Source organism: Coprinopsis cinerea (genome assembly GCF_000182895.1).
Source record: "Coprinopsis cinerea okayama7#130 chromosome 8 map unlocalized cont3.8, whole genome shotgun sequence".
Lineage (NCBI taxonomy): Eukaryota > Fungi > Basidiomycota > Agaricomycetes > Agaricales > Psathyrellaceae > Coprinopsis > Coprinopsis cinerea.
Window position 1 is genome coordinate 476,654 of NW_003307537.1, and position 11,401 is coordinate 488,054.

The following is an 11,401-nucleotide window of genomic DNA, read 5'->3' on the forward strand; positions in this document are numbered from 1 at the left end:
CCTGTTCCGATTTCCCCGTCAAAGATGCTTGTCTTGGGTGGCTGATAACATGAGAGGTATGGATCTCGTCAGACCGGGGCAGCTTACAGGTAGTGAGGCTTATATTATCTACACTCAGGACGATGGAGTACAACAAGAACATTGAAGATTTTGTTGTTCACCACGTTATACAGCTGACTGTGGAGAGTGACAGCGATCGTTCATTTGCTAACACGCAGAGATAACAATCCTTACTCCTCTGAGATGAGCCTGCTGCAGGGGTATATTAAGAAAGACTTCAGCCCATACCCTCACTTCATCCGTCCGAGAATGACAGGAATTCCGAAGATGTTCTTTATCCTGCTGGCCTTTTACGCCTCCCTTTCTCTCTGCCTTCCGGGTCCAGACGATTGGGGACAGCTGAGCGTCAGCCTTGGTGGACGCCTCCAGAAAGTCGCTCCATTCGCCGCATCATGTTTCGTAGACTTTCACTCGACGGAATGCCGAGAAGTCCGAAGCAACTACCGCAATCAAAGTACGTCAGCTGCTCATTCTCGCCCAGGAGTTCTGTTAACCGGCGACTGTTATCCTGTTCTCAGCATACCGAACTCACACCCCCAACGCGTACATACAGACGCAATGGGAAACATGCCAAAGCACTGAAGAGCAGTGTCTTCTCGACTCTGAAGATCCTGATAACATTACTCCCACTCTGGAACGGCAGTGTTCTCAAGGAAGCGTTCCGCAATACTTTGTACGCTCGAAGCCTACATCACAGACCGAATGCTGACGTTCTATTAGATTGATGTTGAAAGTGAAAAGGATGTTCAAGTAGCGTTCGAGTTTGCCAGAAGAACTGGCATCCCACTTGCGGTTCGGAACACTGGTGTAAGTCATGTCCACCGACGTCCAAGTTTCTTCGGACCTGATGAGTGGAGCGTAGCATGACTACATTGGGAGGAGCAGTGGACCATCTTCTCTTGGACTTTGGGTAAGCCTACCTACTCTTGCTTCGTCAAGTTTCTAACTTTACCACTACAGATGCACAATCTTAAAAGGGTAAGTCACCGTTGCCGAAGTTGCTGGATGGGCACCGACCTTTGCGGATTCTACGTAGATCAAATACGAACCCGCATTTGTTCCTCAGGGTTGCAATGGTACAGTTCAGGGAGTTACAGTTGGGGTAATTCGACTCGGGTGCATGTCACATTTACCTCTCTGACAGCTGCTGCGACAGGCAGGAGTACAATGGTTTGAAGCGTACTCTTTCGCGGAAGCCAATAACATCACTCTAGCGGGGGGTTGGTCGATCGGTACTCGTAACTGTCGATGTACTGACCTATACGCTCTTCACAGCTGGATTTGCCGGAGTGAGCGTTGTGGGAGGATGGCTCCAGGTACCGGGCTCGGACCTAATCACAGGTAGACGTTGTGCTTACTAGTTCTTCCAGGGAGGCGGCCACGGTCCTTTGGCCAACACAATGGGGCTTGGGGCTGACAGAGTCGTAGGTTTCGCTTTTCTTCTTTGTCGGCAACTGTACTAAGATTCATACAGCTTCAATTCAAAGTTGTCACTCCGGATGGGCAAGTTCGAACCGCAAATCATTGTCAGAACGAAGATCTTTTCTTCGCCCTTCGAGGTGGTACGTCACTTCTGAATCAGTACCCGATCTCCTTTATTTCCTAATACTCGAGTACACTGTCAAACAGGTGGGGCAGGCACCTTCGGAGTCGTTATGGAAGCGACGATCTTGGCTTCACCACCCACGACGATTCAATCGCTCGCCTTACACTTCGAGACTCCAAACATCACCAGGACCTCCGAAGCCTGGTCTATTCTCGCCGAGAACGGGCTTAAATGGGCAGATGACGGATGGGGTGGATATTCTTTCGCAGGCACTATCTACCTAGTCAATCCCAAGCTGGATGCAGAAGAGGCCGCGTCGTCTTTAGCGCCCCTCATAGAGTTCGGCGAGAGGATTATGCGGGAGGGAACCGGATCCGCAACTCTGTTAACCAAGGAATACCCGACATTTGGTTCTTTCTACGCTGAGTTCTCAGCACAAACATCGGGCGGTGCTGTATGTTCATGCCCCGAATCAAGTCCTTGTGAAACCGATGCTGATTACTTTCTTACGCAGCCCGGTAGTCGAAGTCTGGCTATGGCTTCTCGGCTTGTCAACAAGGCCAATTTCAGGTCTCCCGAAGCCAGACAGGAATTGGTATCGGCACTTCTGGCAACTGATGAGGAAACACCCGTCAGTATAATTATTGCCACTCCGGCCTCCGTTCCTTCCGATGGAAAAACAAGTTTCAACGACGCATGGCGAGACAGCCTGTACCTGGTCGTTGTTGATTCGTCTTGGAATTGGAATTCAACCAAAGAAGAAATAAGCGCCCATTACGAGACGGCTAGGCGCTCGATTGGGCACATCCGAAGGATCACGCCAGACGCTGCTTATATCGTGAGCTGTCTTTCCATTCTTGCCTCTGCCATTGGACAAAGATCTTACGCGCCTCCAGAACGAGGCGGACATCTATGAGCCAAACTTTGAAGGTAAATTTCATTTCGCCCGTGTCGAGATTCTGCAATTCTAACCATTTGGATAGAATCGTTCTGGGGCACCCACTATGATAGATTACTGGCAGTTAAGAAGAAGTAGTAAGTCGAAAAACTGTCTATAGGGGAGTCACGTAGCTGACGGGCAATACAGCGACCCAGGGTTCCTGCTTGACTGCTGGCACTGTGGTAAGCAATCATCGTTCGTGTATTCATATTAGTGCCATTCTCATCAACCATATGCAGTTGGATGGAAAGAATCTCGGGAGCGCTTCCGGTGCTACCTCCCTCCTCCGCAGTGAAACTGTGAACCCGATACGTGTATTGATCCCTCCAAAGACCTCTTGATCCAATAATGATTGCGCCGCGGATATTGTCCTAGTAGAAATTAACTTTTCATTACTTTCGCATGAATCCATTTGAAGGCTTGATCTCTCTCGTGTCGCCATTGATATCATGCATGCCCATTCTTGTATGAGTTTGGGGCGCGTTCGCTCATAACTGCAGATAATCTGGGTCGAGGGGTGCGCCCTATTGAGAAGCAGAATTGAATCGACGTCGGGTGACAGACAGAGTGATAGACGTACGTGGATCGATCGATTCGACGGCCTAACCCTTCTCCAGAGTACATGGAAAGAGTCAAATAAATTCTCTGTAACAAAAGGTCAGTTGGGCCAGCGCTTTAGCGACATTGAGAAATGCGTACTGGAGTTTCCTGAATGCACAGCGGCCCCAACAACATCTAAGAGCCGCTCTTGAACGACGGGATTTGTTTCACGAGATATAATCAAGCGCTCGAGTGTCATGTTGAACTCGAAGGCACAGCATTCCTCCCTGAAGGAGGCCGAACTCTGTTCCAATAGAATTGCCAACAGCTGTTGCAACGGTTTCAACAAGCGATTCCTCGAAAGAGATGGGTGTCTCACCTGTATCGCATAAAGTTGGTGCGTCATGAGGACTGGCTTCCTAACGAAAACGTTGTCAGCGGCCGTTGCAAGCTAGTCCCATGCGGACTCACTCCAAGTGTTGCTTAAGCTGCTGTGCTGCGTCCCGAGCTGACTGTCCGTCCTTTGAGGCCTGTGTACAGAGAATGCGAAGCAGATCCTTATCTGCCAACTCATTTTCGACCAAGGTTTTGATCAGCCATGATAGCGCTAGGAAGCTAGTAGTAAGATAGACTCCACTGTGAGGAGAGAAAGCTTTACCTGTAACCCGTTCGAAGTCATTTTTTGCTCCTGAATTGTAAACATTCTGCGACAAGTTCCTTTCGTCAACCTCCAAGGTTGACATCGAGTCCACAACACTGGAAAGGCGGTAGACACCAGATCCAGCATCATATCCCTGCTCGTTGTCTTGCCAATGATGAAGACGTCCAACGGGGAAAGGATCCAGGCGCGTGTGATAGGAAGGAATGCTGGTACTTGAGGAGTTCGGAGAGAATTTTGGGAAAGAGTACCGCGGGAGGTACTCGTCGACAAATTCCCCGTCTTCTTCCCTGTGCAGTTTAGATTCTATACCGGCTTTGGTTGAGGAAACGGACGAGTCGGCGGGGAAAATGTCTTCTGACGGCTTCTCTCCCCACTGGGGAATATTGAACCGTAGCTCGTGTTCGCTCCTCTCGTAATTGAGTTGCTCGGCTGAACGTGGGTTTGAATTCACTTGAGGGAGCGGCAACGGGCGTAGCGACCGTCTTGGGCATTCCTGACGAGTATGCGATGGACGACTGCATCCATCCGGCTGGTCAACAGGTTGTGGTCCTAGCCTTGACACTTCATACTCCCGCTCCCTTCGTTGAAGATCGCGGATGGCATCCTTCAGATGGCGTTCCTGGGCCAGAAGGTCAGCACGCTGGAACGACAGCTGGTGCTCGACCTGGTCAAGTCTTTCCGCCCTTGCATCGAGTTCCTGTTCTCGACGCTCAATCTCTGCCTCCCGGGCTTTGAGTTCTTGTCGCTTGGACCGCCAAAGCGCTATCTCTTCAGCCAACTCGTCAACCTGATCTAATTCTTCACTACTGGCACCAGAGTCATTGTAGGTGTGCCCAGTCCTGTCGCGATGGAGAGCTCGTTCTGGACCTTGGCCAACCCGTGGAAGGAAAATTGGAGGAGCGCTCTCCTGAAGCGTGAATGCATCGGCCCTTTGAATAGGCGTCCAGTCGAACTCTGTATCAGAAGAAGACGACTCAAGGGGTGGTGTCGTTGAAACTGGGCGAGGGGGTTGAGAGGACCTAGGTCTCCGTGGACCTCCTTGGTCTGAAGGAATCGTCGTTGGTCAGTCGGCCATAGTCCAGCGCTGGTCGCAAAGAAACCGTCTCACTGATCACGATTTGTACCCTTCCATATCTACTTCCCCGGATCGCGCTAAAGTCACCGCCATGTATCGCAAAATTTGAGGCCCGAGAAAAAACTGTTTGTTCCGCGCTGTGAAGTATGCAAAGTTACGGTTAGCATCGTAGGTACTACCCGACGCGTAAAAGCACGGTACGCACTGGTTTTCATTCAAAGTAAAAGGCTCAGGCTTAAATGGAGACGGAGTCGTTGGCAATGAGCGTTTTTGCGGAGGACCGGCGCCTGGTGCGGTAGGAAGCGCGCGCGAACGGCGACTAGACGACATGAAAGTAGTCGACTCCACTCATTCACATAGAGCGAGAAAGAGAGACTGCAGAAGATAACGGTGGCTCCCGGGCACCCTTTAAGGGCCGGATACAGTTAACAGCACTTAACGTTTATCACGTCAGGCTTCGACACTACTATGCAGTGCGATTACGATTAGGCCGTGGGGTGCACAGGTTCGACGGTCGCATGACGCCTGGAAAGTTATTATTAGCCACAAAGGTTTGGTGCATCAGAGATGGCAAGTGTCTCTGGAAAACCACCTTACATAGTGCGGGTAATCAGGGGCGGAAAACGGACATTGAAGCATTGGTTCAACGAGAACGTTAGCTAAGTTCATCCCAACCTGCGAAGCCAACAGGACATGGGAGTACTGATCAAGAAAGCACGAAAGGGGAATAGAGAAGGTGAGAATTGATGGCCGGTGATGGCCGCGGATTCTAACAGTTCGGAACTTGAAGAATCCACCCAAGTTGACGTTCTCCACAGACCATTTATCGTTATCACTGCTCGTACTTTCAGACTAGGAATTGTGTACCGGTTATCTGGAGAGTATGGGCGGGTAGTTCGAATTTAAGAGGGGCAGTAATCTATCTGCTCCTTCCTCATGAGAATACTCTGTCGACTTGAAGGAGATCTCTCAACGCAACTCGCTGCTTCAAGTTGCCTTCATATTTCCACCAGAATCACTTCGGTGTCGGCTGTGATGTTGACTATCGGGTTCTGAGCGTGATAATCTTTCTTGCGTGTGAAGTACTCTGTGGAATACTAATAGCTAGGTCCTCATCATCTCAGATTGAAAGGGCCCTTGATACCAGCCATGTCGTCAAGTTCGTCCAAGTTACTACTCGGTTTGACCGCATCCCTCGTTGCTTACAGGCTCCTTGCGAAATGGAGAACCTGGCGCTCAATTGGGTAGGTTCTGAGAATGTCACCGAGTTTCCACTGACTTTCTCCCCAGAAAACACCCCGGCAACTTCCTCACGTTTGGATTCGGAAACTTATTTGCTGTGTTCGCGTTGCCGCCCATTCGTTGGATAAGCCCTGGAACCAATTTCTTCTGGAACGAAAAGCACGCACGTAAGCCCGGACGAACTTTAGATGCTAATAAATACCTAAGTTTGTGAAAAGCATTCAAGAAATATGGATGGGACATCTTTTCCAGTGTAAGTACTAGGTTACCTATCTCTCCCCGACCCGCCTAGTACTAAGCCGCTGCGTCCAGTTCTCTATCTGGCCGGGGGGACTTCAATACATCATTGCAGATGCTGCTGCAATCCAGGTATGGCGAAGACACCCTCTGTTTTATGCAGCCACCTGACCAGTCTATCACAACGGCAGGAAGTGGCAGCCTCTCGGACTCGATTTCGAAAGCCTGTAGAACTCTACGAACCGGTGCTGAACATATTCGGCGCCAACATTCTTTCATCCGAGGGGGAAGAATGGAAGAGATTTAAAAAGATAGTATCCCCAGCTTTTTCTGAGGTGCGTCGTTTCTGGTTCGCACTAGAAAACTCATCACAGATATGATTACTCTGAGCAGCGAAATTCGCGGCTCGTATGGGATGGGACAACGCAAGTCGTGGCCCAGCTTTTCTCGGACGAATGGGGAAATAAAGATCGGGTTACTCTCGACGATGTTGCCAAGGACCTCACGTTCCCGGTAAGCACTTTAGCAGCTTCAATAAATCGGGCAGTTGAGAAACTCGTTTGGCCCTGAAGATTGCACTTGCTGTCATCAGCGCTGCCGGTGGGTTGCCACAGTACTTCTTCTGCGGTACGCGTGCGCTAATCCGCATCAAGGCTTTGGACAACCGATCTCTTGGAAGGACGAGGATCACTGTCCTCCAGGACACAGAGTATCGTTCAAGCAGGCCCTTCAAATAGCTGCTCAGAATCTCGTAGTCCGAGCGGCGTTTCCCAAGGTCATTCACAAGTCAGTACCAAGTCTGCGAAAGATAGATCTGGCTTACGAGGAACTTGAAGTGCGTCGCTCGGTATTCGGTATTTGCTCAGGCAACTGACAATAGGCTTCTAGTCGTACATGCGAGGCCTCATCCGGGAACGACTGGACTCTACGGATAAGGTAGACCGTAACGATTTGCTGAGTCTCCTAGTCGAGCATAGCAACGAGGGTACACAAGGAAAATCTCTGACAGATGAAGAGGTGATGGGGAATGTATTCGTATTCCTCATGGCGGGGCACGAGGGAAGTGAAGAAGTATACCTCTCGCTCATTTCATCTAACTGAAACTTCAGACGGCCGCTCTCACCCTTTCCTTTGCTTTCGCGTTACTCGCTCTGTACCCGGAAGAACAAGAAGCAGTATACCAAGAAATCAAATCGGATACAAATCTCCCGGTGAGTACAAGACAGGCATTTCAGTTCACGAGCCTAAACCGACATTATATCGAGTCCTACAAATCGATTACTTCGCTCGTCAGAACCCTGGCGTAAGTCATATCCTTCCCTCAAGAATGCTAAATAACTAGGTTCCATGATTTCGAAGCGTATACTATGAAACTCTCCGCATGTTTGGACCCGTAAGTGATCTATGTATTGCCCTTGTGATTCATTCTCCTGAATCTGGATCAATTTGCATCATTGACACTAGGCATCCGAAGTGCCGAAGGTTGCGAACGAAGATACGACTCTAACTACCGGGAACCTGGCTGGCGAGTCTAAGACGATCCCCGTTCCCAAGGGCACAAGAGTGAGCTTCAGCCTTCCAGGAATCCACTACAACCGTGCGTATTCCAAGTTGCCCGAGTTGTTCCTTCCTATGGTGAACAACTTGCACTTACAGCGAGATACTGGACCGACCCACACGAATTCAAGCCGGGTCGATTTCTCGACCCAAACTGGCCTCGGGATGCATTCATACCCTTCAGCGCAGGCCACAGAGCATGTATCGGACGACGTTTCTTCGAAGTCGAGGCGATCGCGGTGATGGTAATGGTGCTGTCTCGGTACAAGATCATCGTTAAAGAAGACCCTCGATTTGCTGCTGAGACCTGGGAAGAGAAGAGGGCGAGAGTTCTTGCGTGCAAGGCCACGGGAGTGACATTGAGGTCAGTGCTTGAGTTCATCTCACCTGAGGCATTCATCTTATTTCCTTCCAGCCCAAAACGGGTTCCCTTGACCTTCATCAAGCGCTGAGAGTTCTTAATATCGTCACAACATATTGTAGGATACCACTCGGATACTATCCCTGCCTCTCTTGCTGTCTACCTATGCCATTCTTCAAGAACTCGGTCTCACCCATAAAGGCGTAGTGGTAAGGTTCCGCCGAAAGGCGGCGTGTCATGTTCCCAGTGATGGCCGTGATGGCCGAGCCGAGCTCATGCAAAAGTTGGAGATTCCTCCTCCGAGTCCTTGTTGGCCAAAGGTCATTAAATGTTTAACGAGGTGAGGAAAGGCTCAGAGACATAACTGCCTGGACAACCAGCTGGCCTCTACCTGCAACGCTCGTCACATCCCCATGCCAATTTCTCCGGTGATTTTTCAACGGGCGCCGCGGAGAAGCGACATGTCAGAACGCAATTCGCTGCAAGGGTCGCTTGGGAGTAAAACCTGTGCATGGTGACGTTGACGAACTGGTTCTCAGAATGATCATCTCCTCGACGTGTGAAACGCTCGGCTGAAAAGTCCAGCTTCTATCGTTTGGTGAACCGCACCTTGCCCACCAACCATGGCGTCGAGCTCATCCTTGCTGCTCGGACTGACAGCGTCCCTCGTAGCCTACAGGCTCTTAGCTCTGTGGAAGGCTCGCCGTTCAATTAGGTGGGTCTCTTGGGATAAGACAGCGGCTTAAGCATCACTGACACGCATTCAGCTACCACCCTGGCAACTTCCTCACCTTTGGCTTTGGAAACCTGTTCGCTGCTTTCGCGTTGCCACCTATCAAATGGATTAGCCCTGGAACCAATTTCTTCTGGGATGAGAAACACGCCCGTGAGTGATATCCATCCGGAGCCGTAATCACAAGCACAATCTGACTTCATGAGTAGCATTTGAAAGATATGGCTGGGACATCTTTTCCAGTGTAAGCGTCGTTCTTGCATTTTGAATTTCCCTCAAGTCCTGTTTTCAGTTCTCTATCTGGCCCGGGGGACTGCAACTCATTGTCGCCGATGCCGCTGTAATCAAAGTACGGCCTTCATCTTCCCTCCTCCCTGGGCAGTCGCTTATCAGGACATCACAGGAAGTATCGTCCTCAAGGACACGATTTCGAAAGCCTATTGAGCTGTACGGACCCGTGAACATATTCGGAGACAATATTCTGTCTTCTGAAGGTGAGGAATGGAAGAGGTTCAAGAAGATAGTCTCTCCAGCCTTCTCTGAGGTACGTCGGTATAGTTTTACTCAAGATCGGGAGACGCACTGAGGGTGATTCGAATAGCGTAACAATCGACTTGTATGGGAAGAGACCATTCAAGTTCTCGCTCAGCTCTTCTCAGACGTGTGGGAGAACAAAGATCGAGTTACGATCGACAACACTAAAGATCTCACGTTCCCAGTAAGCAGCTTCGACCAGTTGAGCAGTCACCATACTCACTACTTAATATCCAGATTGCACTGTTTGTCATCGGCGCTGCAGGTAATCCACATTGCTCCTAAACTTGGTGCCAGTGCGCTAATTGTGCGCCAAAGGATTTGGTCGGAAAATCTCATGGAAAGAAGAAGACAACTGTCCTCCAGGACACGCAATGTCGTTCAAGCAAGCGCTTCACATTGCTGCAGAGAACATCGTCGTTCGAGCAGCATTCCCCGGATTTATTCGGAAGTTGGTACCCAGCTTGCGAAAGATAAATTTAGCTTATGAGGAGCTGGGGGTATGTATGCTTTCAACGAGCTCGTACCCTCAGAGCCAACCTAACCTCCTCTTGGTAGCTTTACATGCAAGACCTCATTCGGGAACGCTTAGATTCGGCTGAGAAAGCAGAGAAGCACGACTTGCTGAGTCTCCTCGTCGAACATAGCGATGAGGACAAAGAGAACCCACTGACGGATCAAGAAGTCATGGGAAACATATTCTTGTTCCTTGTTGCTGGGCACGAGGTAATGATTCCAGTAATCTTTTCCTCCTTTCGCCCGATTCTAAATACCGATATAGACGACAGCTCAAACACTCTGCTTCGCCTTCGCTCTCTTGGCTTTGTACCCTGAAGAGCAAGACGCGCTTTACCAAGAAATCAAAACCTTTGTCCCGGATGCAACGTTGCCTGTGAGTAAACCACCGCTATTCATGGCCACGAACCTAATGACCTTACTTCATCGGCATCCAGCCATACAATGTACTACCTCACCTCGTCCGCACCATGGCGTAAGTCCACCTTTTCCTCACGGAAGCTTGAACAAAGCTAACGTCTCAAAATTTAAAGTGTGTACTATGAAACTCTGCGCATGTTCGCTCCCGTAAGCTTCATTCAAACTCCTCACCTCTAATTCATTCCGCTCAAACCTCCGGTATAATTAGGCATCCGAAGTGCCGAAGGTCGCGACCGAGGACACAGTTTTGACTACCGGAAACCTAGCTGGTGAATCCAAGACGATCCCCGTTCCCAAAGGCACGCGCATAAGCTTCAGCCTTCCAGGGGTCCACCACAATCGTGCGTGCCCCACCCTATGTACTCCCCCTGCTAGAACCCCTTTCTCATGCTCAAGTCATGATCATAACGACCTTTGAACAGCGAGATACTGGCCAGACCCACTCGAATTCAAACCAAGCCGCTTCCTAGACCCCAACTGGCCTCGAGACGCCTTCGTACCCTTCAGCGCAGGCCATCGATCCTGTATCGGAAGACGCTTCTTCGAAGTCGAAGCAGTCGCAACGATGGTGATGTTGCTCTCTCGATACAAGATTACCGTTAAAGAAGAGCCTCAATTCGCTGGTGAGACTTGGGAAGAGAAGAAAGCGAGAGTTCTTGCGACCAGGGCGGGGGCCACTTTGACGTCAGTGTCTGTTTCCTCGCGTTCCAATGGAATGAGCTAACAGAAGAGTTATTTCTAGTCCTCAGCGAGTTCCTTTGACCTTCATCAGGCGCTAAGCGCCGGTACTCTAGCGATGCCTTTGGTTTCAGACACCCGCACCGAGCTCAACGATCGCTCCATTCGCAGCATCTGCCCACCTAAGAAAAAGAAACTTACGAGAATAATTAATTGCCAGAGGTACAGTAGAGTAGGCGATATATCTGGTAGTACCTATAAGTAATCGAAAACGAGAAACTGAGGAGACTAGCGCGAACGC

The 11,401-nt window shown here is 50.0% G+C and overlaps 4 protein-coding genes across 4 annotated transcripts; 3 read left to right on the plus strand and 1 right to left on the minus strand.

The window, feature by feature from the left end:
- Window positions 1-49: 49 nt before the first annotated feature.
- Window positions 50-2,760, plus strand: CC1G_08036 (FAD binding domain-containing protein; the record flags this gene model as incomplete). The annotated part of the gene is made up of 14 exons (XM_001835475.2): window positions 50-56; window positions 194-514; window positions 579-733; window positions 781-867; window positions 923-970; window positions 1,217-1,280; window positions 1,336-1,376; window positions 1,431-1,484; window positions 1,535-1,622; window positions 1,690-2,060; window positions 2,121-2,444; window positions 2,503-2,536; window positions 2,590-2,641; window positions 2,694-2,760. The coding sequence occupies 14 exons, from the start codon at window positions 50-52 to the stop codon at window positions 2,758-2,760; spliced, it is 1,713 nt and encodes a 570-aa protein (XP_001835527.2).
- Window positions 2,761-3,034: 274 nt separating this feature from the next.
- Window positions 3,035-5,152, minus strand: CC1G_08037 (hypothetical protein; the record flags this gene model as incomplete). Its single annotated transcript, XM_001835476.2, has 8 exons — window positions 3,035-3,070; window positions 3,127-3,191; window positions 3,246-3,414; window positions 3,466-3,505; window positions 3,558-3,693; window positions 3,745-4,791; window positions 4,856-4,959; window positions 5,028-5,152. 8 exons carry the CDS (start codon window positions 5,150-5,152, stop codon window positions 3,035-3,037), a joined length of 1,722 nt encoding a protein of 573 aa, XP_001835528.2.
- An 819-nt stretch (window positions 5,153-5,971) lies between these two features.
- On the plus strand, window positions 5,972-8,310 carry CC1G_08038 (614/534 cytochrome P450; the record flags this gene model as incomplete). Its single annotated transcript, XM_001835477.2, has 13 exons — window positions 5,972-6,066; window positions 6,113-6,231; window positions 6,283-6,317; window positions 6,377-6,433; window positions 6,493-6,636; window positions 6,695-6,814; window positions 6,874-6,928; window positions 6,955-7,136; window positions 7,190-7,372; window positions 7,411-7,512; window positions 7,766-7,898; window positions 7,958-8,222; window positions 8,274-8,310. The coding sequence occupies 13 exons, from the start codon at window positions 5,972-5,974 to the stop codon at window positions 8,308-8,310; spliced, it is 1,527 nt and encodes a 508-aa protein (XP_001835529.2).
- A 532-nt stretch (window positions 8,311-8,842) lies between these two features.
- Window positions 8,843-11,146, plus strand: CC1G_08039 (614/534 cytochrome P450; the record flags this gene model as incomplete). Its single annotated transcript, XM_001835478.2, has 11 exons — window positions 8,843-8,934; window positions 8,987-9,105; window positions 9,162-9,196; window positions 9,245-9,496; window positions 9,554-9,670; window positions 9,724-9,751; window positions 9,805-9,986; window positions 10,045-10,212; window positions 10,268-10,378; window positions 10,631-10,763; window positions 10,845-11,146. The coding sequence occupies 11 exons, from the start codon at window positions 8,843-8,845 to the stop codon at window positions 11,144-11,146; spliced, it is 1,539 nt and encodes a 512-aa protein (XP_001835530.2).
- Window positions 11,147-11,401: the final 255 nt, after the last annotated feature.